The sequence below is a fragment of the Juglans regia genome, chromosome 4 (genome assembly GCF_001411555.2).
Source record: "Juglans regia cultivar Chandler chromosome 4, Walnut 2.0, whole genome shotgun sequence".
NCBI lineage: Eukaryota > Viridiplantae > Streptophyta > Magnoliopsida > Fagales > Juglandaceae > Juglans > Juglans regia.
Genome location: NC_049904.1, coordinates 1,222,066 through 1,235,243, shown reverse-complemented (window position 1 = coordinate 1,235,243; position 13,178 = coordinate 1,222,066). Strand labels below are relative to the sequence as shown.

The 13,178-nt window shown below is 35.6% G+C and overlaps 2 protein-coding genes across 3 annotated transcripts; one reads left to right on the top strand and one right to left on the bottom strand.

Annotated features, from left to right (window-relative positions):
* The first annotated feature begins 4,809 nt into the window (after positions 1-4,809).
* On the top strand, positions 4,810-7,246 carry LOC108995107 (patellin-6-like). Its single transcript, XM_018970607.2, has 4 exons — positions 4,810-5,859; positions 5,977-6,101; positions 6,518-6,659; positions 6,810-7,246. Exons 1-4 carry the CDS (start codon positions 5,131-5,133, stop codon positions 7,095-7,097), a joined length of 1,284 nt encoding a protein of 427 aa, XP_018826152.1. The 5' UTR covers positions 4,810-5,130; the 3' UTR covers positions 7,098-7,246.
* A 2,250-nt stretch (positions 7,247-9,496) lies between these two features.
* Positions 9,497-12,292, bottom strand: LOC108995145 (probable protein phosphatase 2C 73). Of its 2 annotated transcripts, none has more exons than XM_018970645.2 (5): positions 11,697-12,292; positions 11,007-11,387; positions 10,616-10,733; positions 10,283-10,506; positions 9,497-10,088 (listed from the first exon to the last, which is right to left on the bottom strand). In XM_018970645.2, the coding sequence occupies exons 1-5, from the start codon at positions 11,907-11,909 to the stop codon at positions 9,873-9,875; spliced, it is 1,152 nt and encodes a 383-aa protein (XP_018826190.1). In that variant the 5' UTR covers positions 11,910-12,292; the 3' UTR covers positions 9,497-9,872. The 2 variants fall into 2 exon arrangements, with proteins under 2 accessions (XP_018826190.1, XP_035545441.1); XM_035689548.1 differs by having other exon boundaries at positions 9,557-10,088; positions 10,283-10,530; positions 11,697-12,018.
* Positions 12,293-13,178: the final 886 nt, after the last annotated feature.

Genomic DNA, 13,178 nt, shown 5'->3' with positions numbered 1-13,178 from the left:
CTTTTATCAACAATTTTGTCACTCTACAATGGCAGCTTAATTGATGCTCCCTCGATGGCAGTGGTCTACCCGGTGTTGCATCCTCAATTATGATCACATGATTTGTAGTCTTTTTGGTCGTTGTTGTTATTATAGTATATTGACAATGTTGGTGCAGTTTGTTTCACCCATTGCCCACAGGCAAGATAATAGACATTGACTTTGAACCTAAGATTGTCATACAGGCCAGGTTTTTTCCCGGCCCTATCCGGAACCTGGATACCTGGATTCTGGTTTCGGGTTTCAGCCAGCTTCGTCGTCTTCTTCTCTCTCTCTTTCTCTCTTATGCTGAAACATTAGCTCATGTCACTCTTCCTCTGCTGATCGAAGATCTATTCCTCATGGCTATCGTCTTCTACTTGACAAAAACCAAATTATATTCTATGTGTTAGTTCTTCTTGACAAACCAAAGGTTCGTATTTACACTTCCAAATATGTTTTTTTTTTTTACAGTGTTTTAGATTTGTAAGCATGTGGGAAAGGATTAGGGTTGTTTTGGGTTTGTTTCTAAATGTGGGCTTTTTTAATTATTTCGGTATGTTATATGTTGTTATTTTGCTAAATCTGCTATTTTTTCTAGTCTTGGCTTGCTTTATGTGATTGGGTTTTTTTTTCTCTGTTGATTTTGGGTTTATTTTTATGTGAATGTTTGCATGGTATAATCTTTGTGTAGTGTTTTTATGGGTTAGATCTTGATTTATGAGACCTAGAAGGGATGAGTGAAAATATCCATAACCACAGAGTCTCCTAATAAGATATGGATCTGGGTTTGTGAGATCTAGATTGTGGGCATAAGTTTTAGATGATTTTGAACCCATTTTCTTATAATAGATTTGATGCTAAACTCGTATGTATAAATTATTGAGACATTTCATAATAAGAACTTGTTTGTGACTTTCTGGTTGGATTTTTCTTTGTGATTTATATGCACACACAATGTGTATGAGAAAGTAATAGATAATTTCCTCCCTGGTTTACCCATGGTTTCAGATGAATTCACTGAGTGTTGATATCAAATCCAATGATTTCACAAAAATATACTACAATTTAAGTGTGATGTTTGGACTCTGAACAAAGTAGGATAGGATAAGCTGAATGTTGTTCTGGCTTTGACTATGTCTATGGTTTTTGGTTTGGTGTGAGATTAAAACCTTGGGATCAATGTTTTGAGAACTTAAATGACATATTGTTGCTCTGCTGATGGTTTAGATATATATTTGACATCATTTTAAGCTAGGCTAATCTTTCATAAAGCTTTTGTTTGTTGTTTTGCAATATATTGGACACAATCTCAATTAGAATAAGAAAGAAAATTATGGCTGTGAAAACAGGAGGTTTTATACTCTGTGAATTAAATGCATTTACTTGGTCAATTCTAAACTGAGAAAGCAAGAAGTTATCTTATAATTAATGTTGTCAAATATAGTTTCCCCAAACAGTTTTCTCAATGGAAGATGTAACTATTGTGGGGAATCATTTGGAAATTTTTAGATATGGAATAATTTTGGACAAGCTTAGTAAGATTAGACATTGCCTTTCTGTTGTTATTGTTTCTTTATATAAATGCACTATGATTGTCCATTATTTGCAGCCTAAAATATTTTTATTGTATAATTTGTTAATATTATACTGTTGAAGTTGTCAAAAGTGCAGCATTTGAGGTATGCAACACTCTCTTTCTTTCATTTGGCATATATTATACGGAGTAATAGAATCTTATACTTCTTAATGCTTTGTTACTCTATAACTTAAAGAATTTAAAAGCACGAGTGATGAAGAAGCTGCAGTTTTAGCTGCATCCACTATTATTGATACTTCTAATTTAATTGAAGTTTCAAGATACGTACTTTCGTATCTAAGCATGCAATACAAATATTGAATAACAATGTGCTGTTTATGAATGCTAGCATCATTTATTAGTTTGACAATAGTTTAATAATACTTCCATGTGATGGTTTCAGGAGTTTAATAGCATCAATGATGAGACAGTGAATCCACGTTGTATAGATACAGAAACTAATGAGGATGAAAAAACCTTTCATGAAATAATGGAACAAGGAGTATAAAAAATAGAAGACCAAGCTTTGTAGTTTATTGTTGTGTATTGGAGTTTGATTAAAGCAATGAATGTGTTTTGTAATATTCTTAACAAATTAATTCAAACAATGTAATATGTAGTGGATTGTATCATGAATGTCTCATGCATTTTGATTTTATTTTATAAAATCATTGTCATGCTACATCAATATCATATAAACAAATATATATATAGGCTTTTCTTTTAAAAAAAAAAAAAAACCAGAATCTGTGTTTCAAAAAACTTGGATTCATCCAGGTTCCGGCCCGAGTCTGACCCACCACTTCTCCCAACACAATCCTACTGCTAAACAATTAGTAAAGCTCAGTGTGTGCTTACATTTCTCCATAGCTCTAGTTGTCAGACTTGTTTCTTGTTAAAACAAGAGATCAGGATCTTCCTTCTTGACAAGGTCGCGATGTGTTTGAATATCCCATGGATTTCCAAACCCACGTGAATTCCACCTAAGTGTTTTCAAGGCTCCTGGCAAGGCTGGAAACCAGCCACTGCCGATATACTAGTTTGATTCTCCATCTCCTGATCATCTTGCTTCTTCTGCAATTGGCTTCTTTTGGTCACTTATTGTTGTTCATCTTCAATCTCAAGCAATCCCTTCCTCTTTCTTTGTTGGAACTCGTTGTTATTGTTCTAAGCTTGTTTTCCTAAGACACAGACACTTTTCCATCTTCTACTTTCCTTTGATCTTGGTTTGCGTATTATTAGAGAGGCTATTGGGTTTTCGACTCCATGCTCTTTAGAGTGGGCCATCACGCCCAATTGGTTTTTTTTTTTTTCTTATTTTTCCTCCATTATTTGTGTTAAGTTCATCTTCTTGCCCAGTTTGAATGTCCATTTATTGATCATCCACTCCAGATTTTTCGTGATCTTTGGGATCAATTTCAGCCAAATTTTTTGCCATGTCTTTTGTTGAGTGTTCAGCAGTTACCCCATCCTTCTCATATGTTTTCGACAAAGCCTCCCACTGTTCACACTCTCAATAACCATGGCCCAATCTTCTGCAGCAGTAGCAAAAATTCGGTAGGCGTTCATAGGAGAAACGAACCCAACAAAGCTTATTAGAGCCAATGTTAATATTCTTACCTCTGAGAAGAGGTTTGGAGACATCTAAAGCAATTCTAACTCGCATGAATTCTCTCCAAGCCATTTCTCCCTTTTCAATAACCACTTCTTCCACTCTGCCAATTTTATTACCTATTAGATTACCAATATATTCGTTCCTGGCAATCAATGGAAGATTATGAATTATTATCCAGAACAGAGCCTCTGTAAGTTGTATTTGGTGCACTTGTTTGTTCCCGTCAATCTCTTTTATCATTACAAAAATTTCGTCAAATGACCATGGACTCTCTCTTATAACCCAATCTTTATCTTTAATATCATCAAACTCAGACTAGTATTAGAATAGATCCCAGATCTCTGAATTTGATAGGCTTTACTGATCTCCAAATCTTCTTCATTGTTTGTTCGAATGCTTCCTTATAATCAAGCATTTCCCTCCTCGAAGCATTGCATCTTCAAGCCTCTTTGTGTCCACAAGAATTTCCTCTTGTTCTTGTTCAGTGAGAGACAACCTCTCATACAATTCCTCCATATTTCCTTGCATTTTATAATGAAATCGTAGGAAGATAGACCAATTTTCTAATAAAATCGCAGTCTATTTTCCCAGTACTGTGACAGTAGGAAAGCCTCCTACTCTATCTCGAAATTTCAACTATAAAACTATTTTTCTTTTAATTTTACGGCTCACTTTTCATTCATTTTATATTCTCAGTTTTGTTTTCTATATCCTCTTTCATTAATTTTACAAAATTTCAACTACGTTTTCAAAATTTGAAATAAAAATAATATTAAAAAATTTTATAATAATTTTATTCAATTTATCCACATTCTCAAAATTCACTAAAATATTTTAATTTAAATTATTTTACGAATATTTATTAATATATTAAGATATTCTAAATATTCAAGCTGACCCTACACTACTAAATCTGATTTGACAAAGAAAATTCTTTTGGTGAAAATAAAATTTAAAATAATATTATTTTATTAGATATTTCTCTTGTAAACAAGTTAGTAATTACATCCCTTCTCATCCATATTTATGCGATTGCTAGGCATAAAAAATAAAAAATAAATAAAAATAAAAAAACCTCTTATTATTGTGTGTGTATATATATATTTCAAAAACAATTAATTTTACACGAATCCCGCCACAAGTAATAATTCTGTCTTAGCTTACTATTTATTTGTGTAATGTATTTCTACGAGCATGCCCATATTCGAATCTTAGGCACTATCTAGATAATTATTTATTCTATAAAAATTTAGTATTATTGACTTGGAAAAGTTTTTAATATAAAAACAAATTATTATTAACTATGAAATTCTAAACCAATAAAAAAAATTAAAAACTTTATGTATAATTATTTTTATATATTTTACGTGATTAGTTGTGTAACTCTTTTTTAATATAAAATAACTGTATTGATTAATCATATTAATAAAATTTATAAAAACTACACAAAAATGAATTTAGTTAGCAAAACTCAAACAAAAAAAAATTAATAATAATAATAAATAATAACTTATATCAACAGTGTTTTTACGGTAGCGCGTGTAGTCACCTCTTGCGTTCAAATGCTCAGGAGTGAGGAGTCTCTTCTTTTCCTTGTCTTTTCTGTCTGTTCGATTTTCTAAGCTGCTTTTGAATATTCAAACTTCAAAGTAGAATCGCTGCTCAAATCTCTCACTCTCGTCTCCCCTTGATTGTTTATTTGTTTCCTCTGGTGCCTGTCTTTTTCTCTTTCTCAATATAAAGAAAGCACTGTGCTTTCGCAGAGAATCGAAAGCAGTGCTGCCTCTGCGCCCTTAAAAAACCTCCGTTACAGTCTAGTATCAACTGAGTTCGCTGGTTTCCTTCTTGAATTCTTTCTCTGACTCTGCATTTTCACAAAAAGAAGCCATTCGGGTCTCGCCCAAAATTAACTCCATTAATGGAAGCCTCATCGCCCATCTCCATCCAAAACACCCCACTACAAGACTTCCCAGAGGCGTCCCCAAGACCCTATAAGAAAAGCTTCGTCACCACACTCATGGCGGCCGCCACGCTTCGCTCTCCTTCATTCAGAGAGGACACCTACTTCGTCTCCCACCTCAAGTCCTCGGAAAAGAAAGCTCTCAAAGAGCTCAAGGACAAGCTCTTGGCATCTGATGCCTCTGATGCTTCAATGTGGGGCATCCCTCTCTTAGGAGGTGACGAGAAGGCCGATGTGATTCTCTTGAAGTTCCTGCGAGCCAGAGACTTCAGGGTCTCTGACTCCCTCAACATGTTGCTGAAATGCTTGGGATGGAGGAGAGAATTCGGAGCGGATAGTGTTATTGAGGAGGATCTGGGGTTCAAGGAGCTTGAGGGTGTTGTGGCCTATATGCATGGTTATGACACAGAGGGGCACCCTGTTTGTTACAACGCGTACGGGGTTTTCAGAGACAGAGATATGTACGAGAGGATCTTTGGTGACGAAGAGAAGCTCCAGAAGTTCTTGAGATGGAGGGTTCAGGTGCTTGAGAGAGGGATTAACCTTCTACATTTTAAGCCCGGTGGGGTTAACTCTATCATCCAGGTCACTGATCTCAAGGACATGCCCAAGAGAGAGCTAAGGGTCGCTTCTAATCACATCCTCTCCTTGTTTCAAGATAACTATCCTGAAATGGTCGCTCGCAAGGTAATATTCCTGTTTTATTTCATGAATTTAAAGAATTTGGTGGAGGGTTTTGGGCCTGTGTGGTTGTTCTAGAGACTGATCTTTGTTTGTTTTTGGCCGCTACTTTTCTGGGCTCAGATTTTTATCAATGTTCCATGGTACTTCAGCTTATTATATTCCATGTTCAGTCGATTTCTAACTCAGCGAACTAAGAGTAAGTTCGTGATCTGTAAGGAAGGGAATGTGGCCGAGACACTTTACAAGTAAAGTCTCTTACTCCCTATCTTTGTGTGTGTGTTTTATTTGGTTGACTACCGGTAATTTATTCAATACTGCCTATGCCACGTTCTTTGTCTATTCTCTGCTCTTCTTTGCTCATTGGAAGTCTTTCCTGGGTCGTTTGGTTCATTGTTTCAGCATCTTCTGCAAGAGCCAAGAGTTTAAAGATTTGGAGACGGTTTTTTTTTTTCCTTGCCCACTCACACATTACCCCTTTTGGTTCTTGTTCCCTTGTTAATGAAAACTTGGTTCTTTCTCTCTGTTTTTCTTTTTCCTGTTTCTGGACAACTCTGTTCCTTATCCCTTTTTTTTCATCTATAGGTAGTAATTTCAATTTCACCTTCATCTTTTGTGCTGCTTGGAGTTATGTTTTTGAGGTGGGTTTTGCTTTTGGGGACAGGTTCATTAGGCCTGAGGATGTTCCTGTTCAGTACGGTGGACTAAGCCGACCCAGTGATTTACAGAAAGGTCCCCCAAAACCAGCCTCCGAGTTCACCGTCAAAGGCGGAGAGAAAGTTAATATTCAGATCGAGGGAATCGAGGTTCATTTACTATATCCTCTATTAATTTGTTTTGGTACTAATTTGCATCTATTGGTAGAAACATTTCAGACATTAAAGTTTAGTGTAATTTCTAACCACATGGTTCGAATTTCAAACTTGGGTTTGATCGTACTGTTTTTGGTTAATTAGGCTGGTGCAACGATAGCATGGGACATAGTGGTGGGGGGCTGGGAGTTGGAATACAGTGCAGAGTTCGTGCCCTGTGCAGAAGGCAGCTACACCATTGCTGTGGAGAAGCCTAGGAAGATGGCAGCATCAGAAGAAGCAGTTTACAACTCGTTCACTGCACGTGAGGCAGGTAAAATGGTGCTATCAGTAGACAACACTGCTTCCAGGAAGAAAAAAGTTGCTGCTTATCGTTACGTTGTGCGCAAATCCACTGCCATAGTACCATCTACCTTCGACTATGCTAATTAATATTAAAATGTGCTTTGGATTTTTGTTTAGTTCCTTTTTGAGGGGGTTTAGTTAATGGTGTCAGTGTTGTGAACGAACTTAAAAGAAACTCTACTTGATAGTACTAGTGTAATGTATAAAGAAATGGTGTTATTATATTGCCTTGTGTAGAAGAAAAGCAGATAAACTTTGGTCATATCAGTGCCCAAAACTGTTTGTCCGTATCCGTGGCTGTTCCACTAGAGAGATTCCTTTCTGGTACAATTAGGGTTTTGATAGAAGAGATTAGCTGCTTGCACAAAGCACCAAGGAAATCTGCAGGGTGCCTGGTCTTGAAAGGGATTGCGTAATGGGTTGCAATCTTTTGTGTGATAAATCGCTATTGTATCTTTTATGAGTTGTGCTACACAGAAGCCTCACACTCTGCACACCCACTTAAAAACATGTGATTTTACTTTTTTATCCTCATATTTTATATTGAATTCAATATAAAATATGAGGATAAAAAAGTAAAATCACATGTTTTTAAGTGGGTTTGCAGATTGTGAGGCTTATGTTTAGAATTTTTCATCTTTTATTCAGGGTGTTTGGGGGGTTAGCAAAAGGAGGACTCTCTGGGTGTCATTGCATGGTTATGTTTTCTTTCTGACTAGTAGATAATTGTATTTTTCCAATAAATTCTTTTTTTTTTTTTAACTTTTTACATCATTAAACATCGTGGATTCCTCTCTCTCTCTCTCTCTCTCCAGCGATAAAAAACCTCTCTCCACCACTTAGGGATTCCTCTCCGTTCACTTGGGGTTTGGAACTTTTGCTCCACCCACCCTCCCTCTTCGCTGGACCTGTTTTTTGTTTCAGGTTGCCTTTTTATTTTTTCTCCCTTTAGTTTTCCGTCCATAACACCGAAATATGCCGATCTATTGTCTTCCGGCATCCTTAGACAGACACATGTCCCACCATTAGACTCTTCCTATCTACTATAAGGCAAAAGAAAACAGTTCAAAAGTGCGACGTGTAGTCTCACGCTACTTGGAGAGCCTGATGCTGCCACGTGCGGCACCCTTGTGACTAGCGACATCAGATCTTCTAGGTCTAAACTATACTTTCACTCCTAGAGTGGCGCGTGAGCTGCACGCGCCACCACAGCCAATGATGGTCTTTCGTCGATAATTCGACACAGTTTCTAATTGCTACTATCATATGTTCTCGCTTTCTCCAACCAATAATCAAGTTGAAGTAGTCATAAAAGTTTTTTTCAGCCAGTCCAAACAAACAAAATGTAGCACACAACTCTTCACTGCGGCTTTTAGCTATAGTATTATAGTCTGTTCATCAGACTATGTAAAAACTGCTTCAAGCTTCCTCTTGCGGAAAATAGGTGAGAGCCAAATTTTTTACTCCAAATCTTTCTTTTCTTATTTCTCATGTTGTATCTATTGACTTTGAAAAAATTGTAGGGAACTCTCACCCCATCGAACTTTGTAACCTGTTATCTTTAAGTTCATCTATAATATGCTTACTTGCTTTAAAAAATAAATAAATCAGGGTACAAAAATGATCCAAAAGTCTTCTTCATATGGGCTTTAATGGTACTAGAAGTATGCCATGGTGGAATATTCATCATGGTAAAAAACAAGCTCCTTTTTTCTTATTCTTGTATGTTATTGAAGACTTCTAAAGCCATAATGCGGACTCAAACGCCAAATGATAAAGAAGGTGCATGCTCGTTGCTTTTATGTATCGTGTACCTTCCAAGGGGCCCTTCTCTGGTTTTTTTCTGCAACAAAGAAAAATTGGTGGAAAGTACTGTCCAAGCTCTATAATTATAGCCCGTGGTGTTGGAGATCAGGGTGGCACAATGGCAGTCTTTGTCTGATTTCTATAATTACAGCATGTTGCTGGTTTACATTTGGTTTTATGATCAGGTTTTAGGCCTTCAGTTGGATACTGATGCAAATAGTCTACCTGCATAAACTCAGGAAGTGGAATGGCATGCCGAGAAAAATGAACCTTTTGGAGATATTTGTCCTGTATGAATCGAAAATGTATCAACTAAATTTATTTCGATAAATATGAGTAAATAGCTATAAAAACTTACTTAGAGTAAGGCCTCATTTGTTTTCAGGAAATTTCTCAACTCATCTCATTTAATTATTTACAATTTTCTCATATAAAATAAAATAAACAATTCAATTTTTTCAAATTCCAAAACAAATATAATATTAAAAAAATATATCATAATAATATTTTATTCAATTTTTAACTCTCATCTCAACTCATCTCATCCAAACGAGACCTTAACTTCATCATTCACCAATGAAAGGGTGTGGTTTTCTGTGTCTTTGGAAATTTATGAAGGAAAAAAAATAGAAGATCTCATAAAAATTGTAAACTGTTATGCTAACTTAACGAGTAGGAGATTGAAGAAATTACAAATGAATATTGTTTTATAGCATTTGTACAAAGTTTCCAAACAAATTTAACAGGAATCATGGTGGATATAATTCTCTCAGATATAATGAAAGGGATAATTTACAAAATCATTTAATGGGGTTCAACTGCAAGAACATGAAAACCACTGTGCAGCGAGCTTCAGCCACTTCAAACGCTCTGTTTGTTCCCAACCAACTCATAAAGCTGTAAACTTTACAAATCTAATCATTTGAGTGTGTTCTACTCAGTTTTAGGAGAGCATTGCACTTTTTGGTCGAGTTTATTACACTAACCTTGCTATTCACAGATTCAAGTCTACCTCAAACCTAGTGGATCTAGAGCCTAGAGGCTAGAAGTATCAAGTTATGAGGAGCAGTTCACACTTCCTGGAGTCACTTCAGAGATGGGCTTGGTTTTGAGGAACAAGCATATGACTGTACAGTCATCAACCTTGGAACTCGGATATTTACATCTCCAGGTTGTAACAGCATGATTTACCAACAATTTGGCTGCCATTGATGGTTTCTTTGCAGAAGAAACTATTTTTATAACTTCATCGTTTGTTAACACATCCCATACCTGCAAAAAAAGGCAGTCCATCCAATGGCTTTAGTTCTTGAAAGTCTGAAGTTTTGCAAGTGTGATAGTGTCCCTGAATTTAACATTGTTTGGGTGAGAACAACAGATTTAAACCTTTTAATTTGTCTTTCACTAATGCACACTAAACCAAGCTTAATTTTTCTTTTTGAATTGTGCTTTTCTAAAACTCTTACCCCATCGGTTGCTAGAACCACAAACTCATCCTTGATAGTCAGGTTCCTATAAGAAACTTCAGGAACTGATATCAGACCACAGTCTTTGAGGCAGAAATCTCCAAAAGCCCTTGACATGGCAAGACCAGGGCAATCTTCATCAGGCATCCATATCCTATAAACATCAGGCTGTCCTTCCACTGCAAAAACTCTGCCTCGACAATTCATTATTCTTTCAGCTTCACCTGAGTCAACATCAGAATTAAAAACTGTGATTTAATTAGACTGAATTTATATAGTTTGCTCATGCTTTGAGGAGAGGAAGATAAAGATGCTAGGTAAAAAAAGACCCACTTGGAACATCTGGTTTCAAGTCAACTGTGAGTTGAATGGGTAGAAGTTGATTATTGTCTCCTCTTGTACAAAGAACTGCTCGAGAATCTCCCAAGTTGGCAATTATCAAGTGGTGACCCTAAAAATAGGGAAATTAATTATATAAAGAACACTCTACTAGAATATGTCTCCGACTAGCTAGGTATGACTGAGTTTGGTTATTTTATTCATCATTCATATACCACATATTTGATAAGAGAAAAAAATAAAAAAATAAAAAAAATAAAAAATTATGTGTAGTGTGTGGTGTGTGAATGATGAGTAAATTTTTTATAATAAAATTGGGATATCGTTATCTTTTGAAAAGTAAAGGTAGTCTCGGATTCTCTTTCTAACTTTGTATCTAACTTACCTGTTTAACTATAGTCACGGCTGTGGTACCACTGCAAAAGCTATCAATGGAGGAATTTAGACAAAGTTCTTCGTCCGTTTCTTTGAAAGATTTAACAAAGGTGCCTTCCCATGAAGCAAGAGATATATTCTGACTAGACGGGTTCCTAGGACGATCTTTGATGTCGACGCGACTGTTGCAATTACCACTAGAATCATCGTCGGTATCGGTAACATCAACATCAAGCTTACTATATTTTTTTTGATGACGTTGTGAGATTTTAAGTGCTGCAGAGAGCTTTGAGGGTAGATTGTCACGTACATGGTGTGCAACTCTGTGACCCTGGGGACCATGACCATCGAAAACACCACAGAAGAACATTTCTTTCTCGCCAGACAAATCCTGAAATATATATCTTGTTTAACAAAACAACATATGTATATATATATATATATATGTTGGAAAAGTGCTAGAACATATTTAGTTTTCCAGAAAACATGCTTGAATACACAGCTTAATGATCATTGTTTCATCAACATTTGGATATATATATATGTATATATATATATATATATATATATATAATAAACACAAAGGATGTCTGAATCAAATTTAGAAAATTTATCAATCACCACAAACTTAGACGACCCAAAAAGGCAAACAAAACTACTTTATAGTATAGATCGTCAGAAAGAAAGAATTTAATGTTACCTCCCAAACTGTCATGGCGTCTTGGTTGATCCCTTTTCTTCCTTGCTGGGTGTACATTGATGTAAAGCTAGAAGATCCTTTCAACCTTATAAGGTCTCCAGCATCTGATCCACGTCGAATGTCAATCTCTTCACCCGCCTCGTCTTCCTTCCATTCCACAAGATCCCCCATGAACCCTCTACACCTACCATCCTTAGTACAACAGGCGCCCATGATTGGAACCCCACGATACAAAAGCACCCAAAATCCAACCGATAACGCATAAACTCTCGGAAAGAACAAGCAGAACAATGGAGGAGGAAATTTCTCAAGGAACTTTTGAATGGATGATGAAGAGTAAAGGAGGAGAGAATTCTGTGGTGAAGAGTTTCATAGTTATATATAGATTAGAGCCAAGAAAACCAGTTTTTATATAGAGGGACGTACAAGAATGGTTGACAAAAGAGCCAATCATGATTTAAATGTAAAAAAACATGTACAATTTAACAAACAAGTGGATTTTAAGAGTGAAAAGCGGCCAGCTCCTCGTTATATGAAATTAACACACAAATGATCTCGACGTGCATGGTCCTCTAAACCCATGGAAAGTTCAAGATCAGCTCTTTTTGCTGACAAAAAGTTATATACATTTGGGAATTTCTAGCTATATCTAAATTTATACACTTAAAGGGTTAATTAATATTATGATTAAAATTCATTAAAATTAAGAAAAAAATATTTCATCTCAAACAATGTGGCATTATATATATATATATATATATATACCACTATTTCTTAATAAATTATCCTGGGTATATATTATACTTTCATAAAAACAAGATTTCCCATCAAACAATCTTCTTAAAATTAATCCATTGTCATTTTCAGGCATTACCAAAAATTCATTATAGTAATTGAAAATAAATTAATAGCTCAGAAAAAAAGAGGGAAGAAAGTAGAATAATTTCTAGTGAAGGCAATAGTTTCTGGCCTAAAATGGGCCTTAATTGCATAAGAAAAATTCATCTCATCAGTTACCATTTACCATCCCACATCTCACACCTTATGAAAAACACCTCCACATCCTATAAAAAACACTCACACACCCTATGAAAAAGTTATAGATGTGAAGTGTAGAAGTAAATAGTAGCTAGTGCATAGCATTCCTCATTGCATAACCTCATTAATTTGATCCCATTTTTTTAATAATTTTCTTTTTCTAAGCAAGCTACTTTAAAAAAATATTAAAAATGCTAATAAAAGATCAGTTAGCTACATGAAGAAGTGGAAGGGAACATTTCCAACAAAAACAACAAAATTGATGAAACGTTAATATATATTGTCGCACATGATTAAGATGAAGAGAGACGAGCCATTTTTGTTCTTGTTTGTTTTTTGTGGATCACACAAAACCCACTCTTTTTCGACCTTTCTTGTGAAAACAACCCCTATATAAATATATTGATTTATCGAGCCTGCATGCCCTTCATATTTCACTGGCAT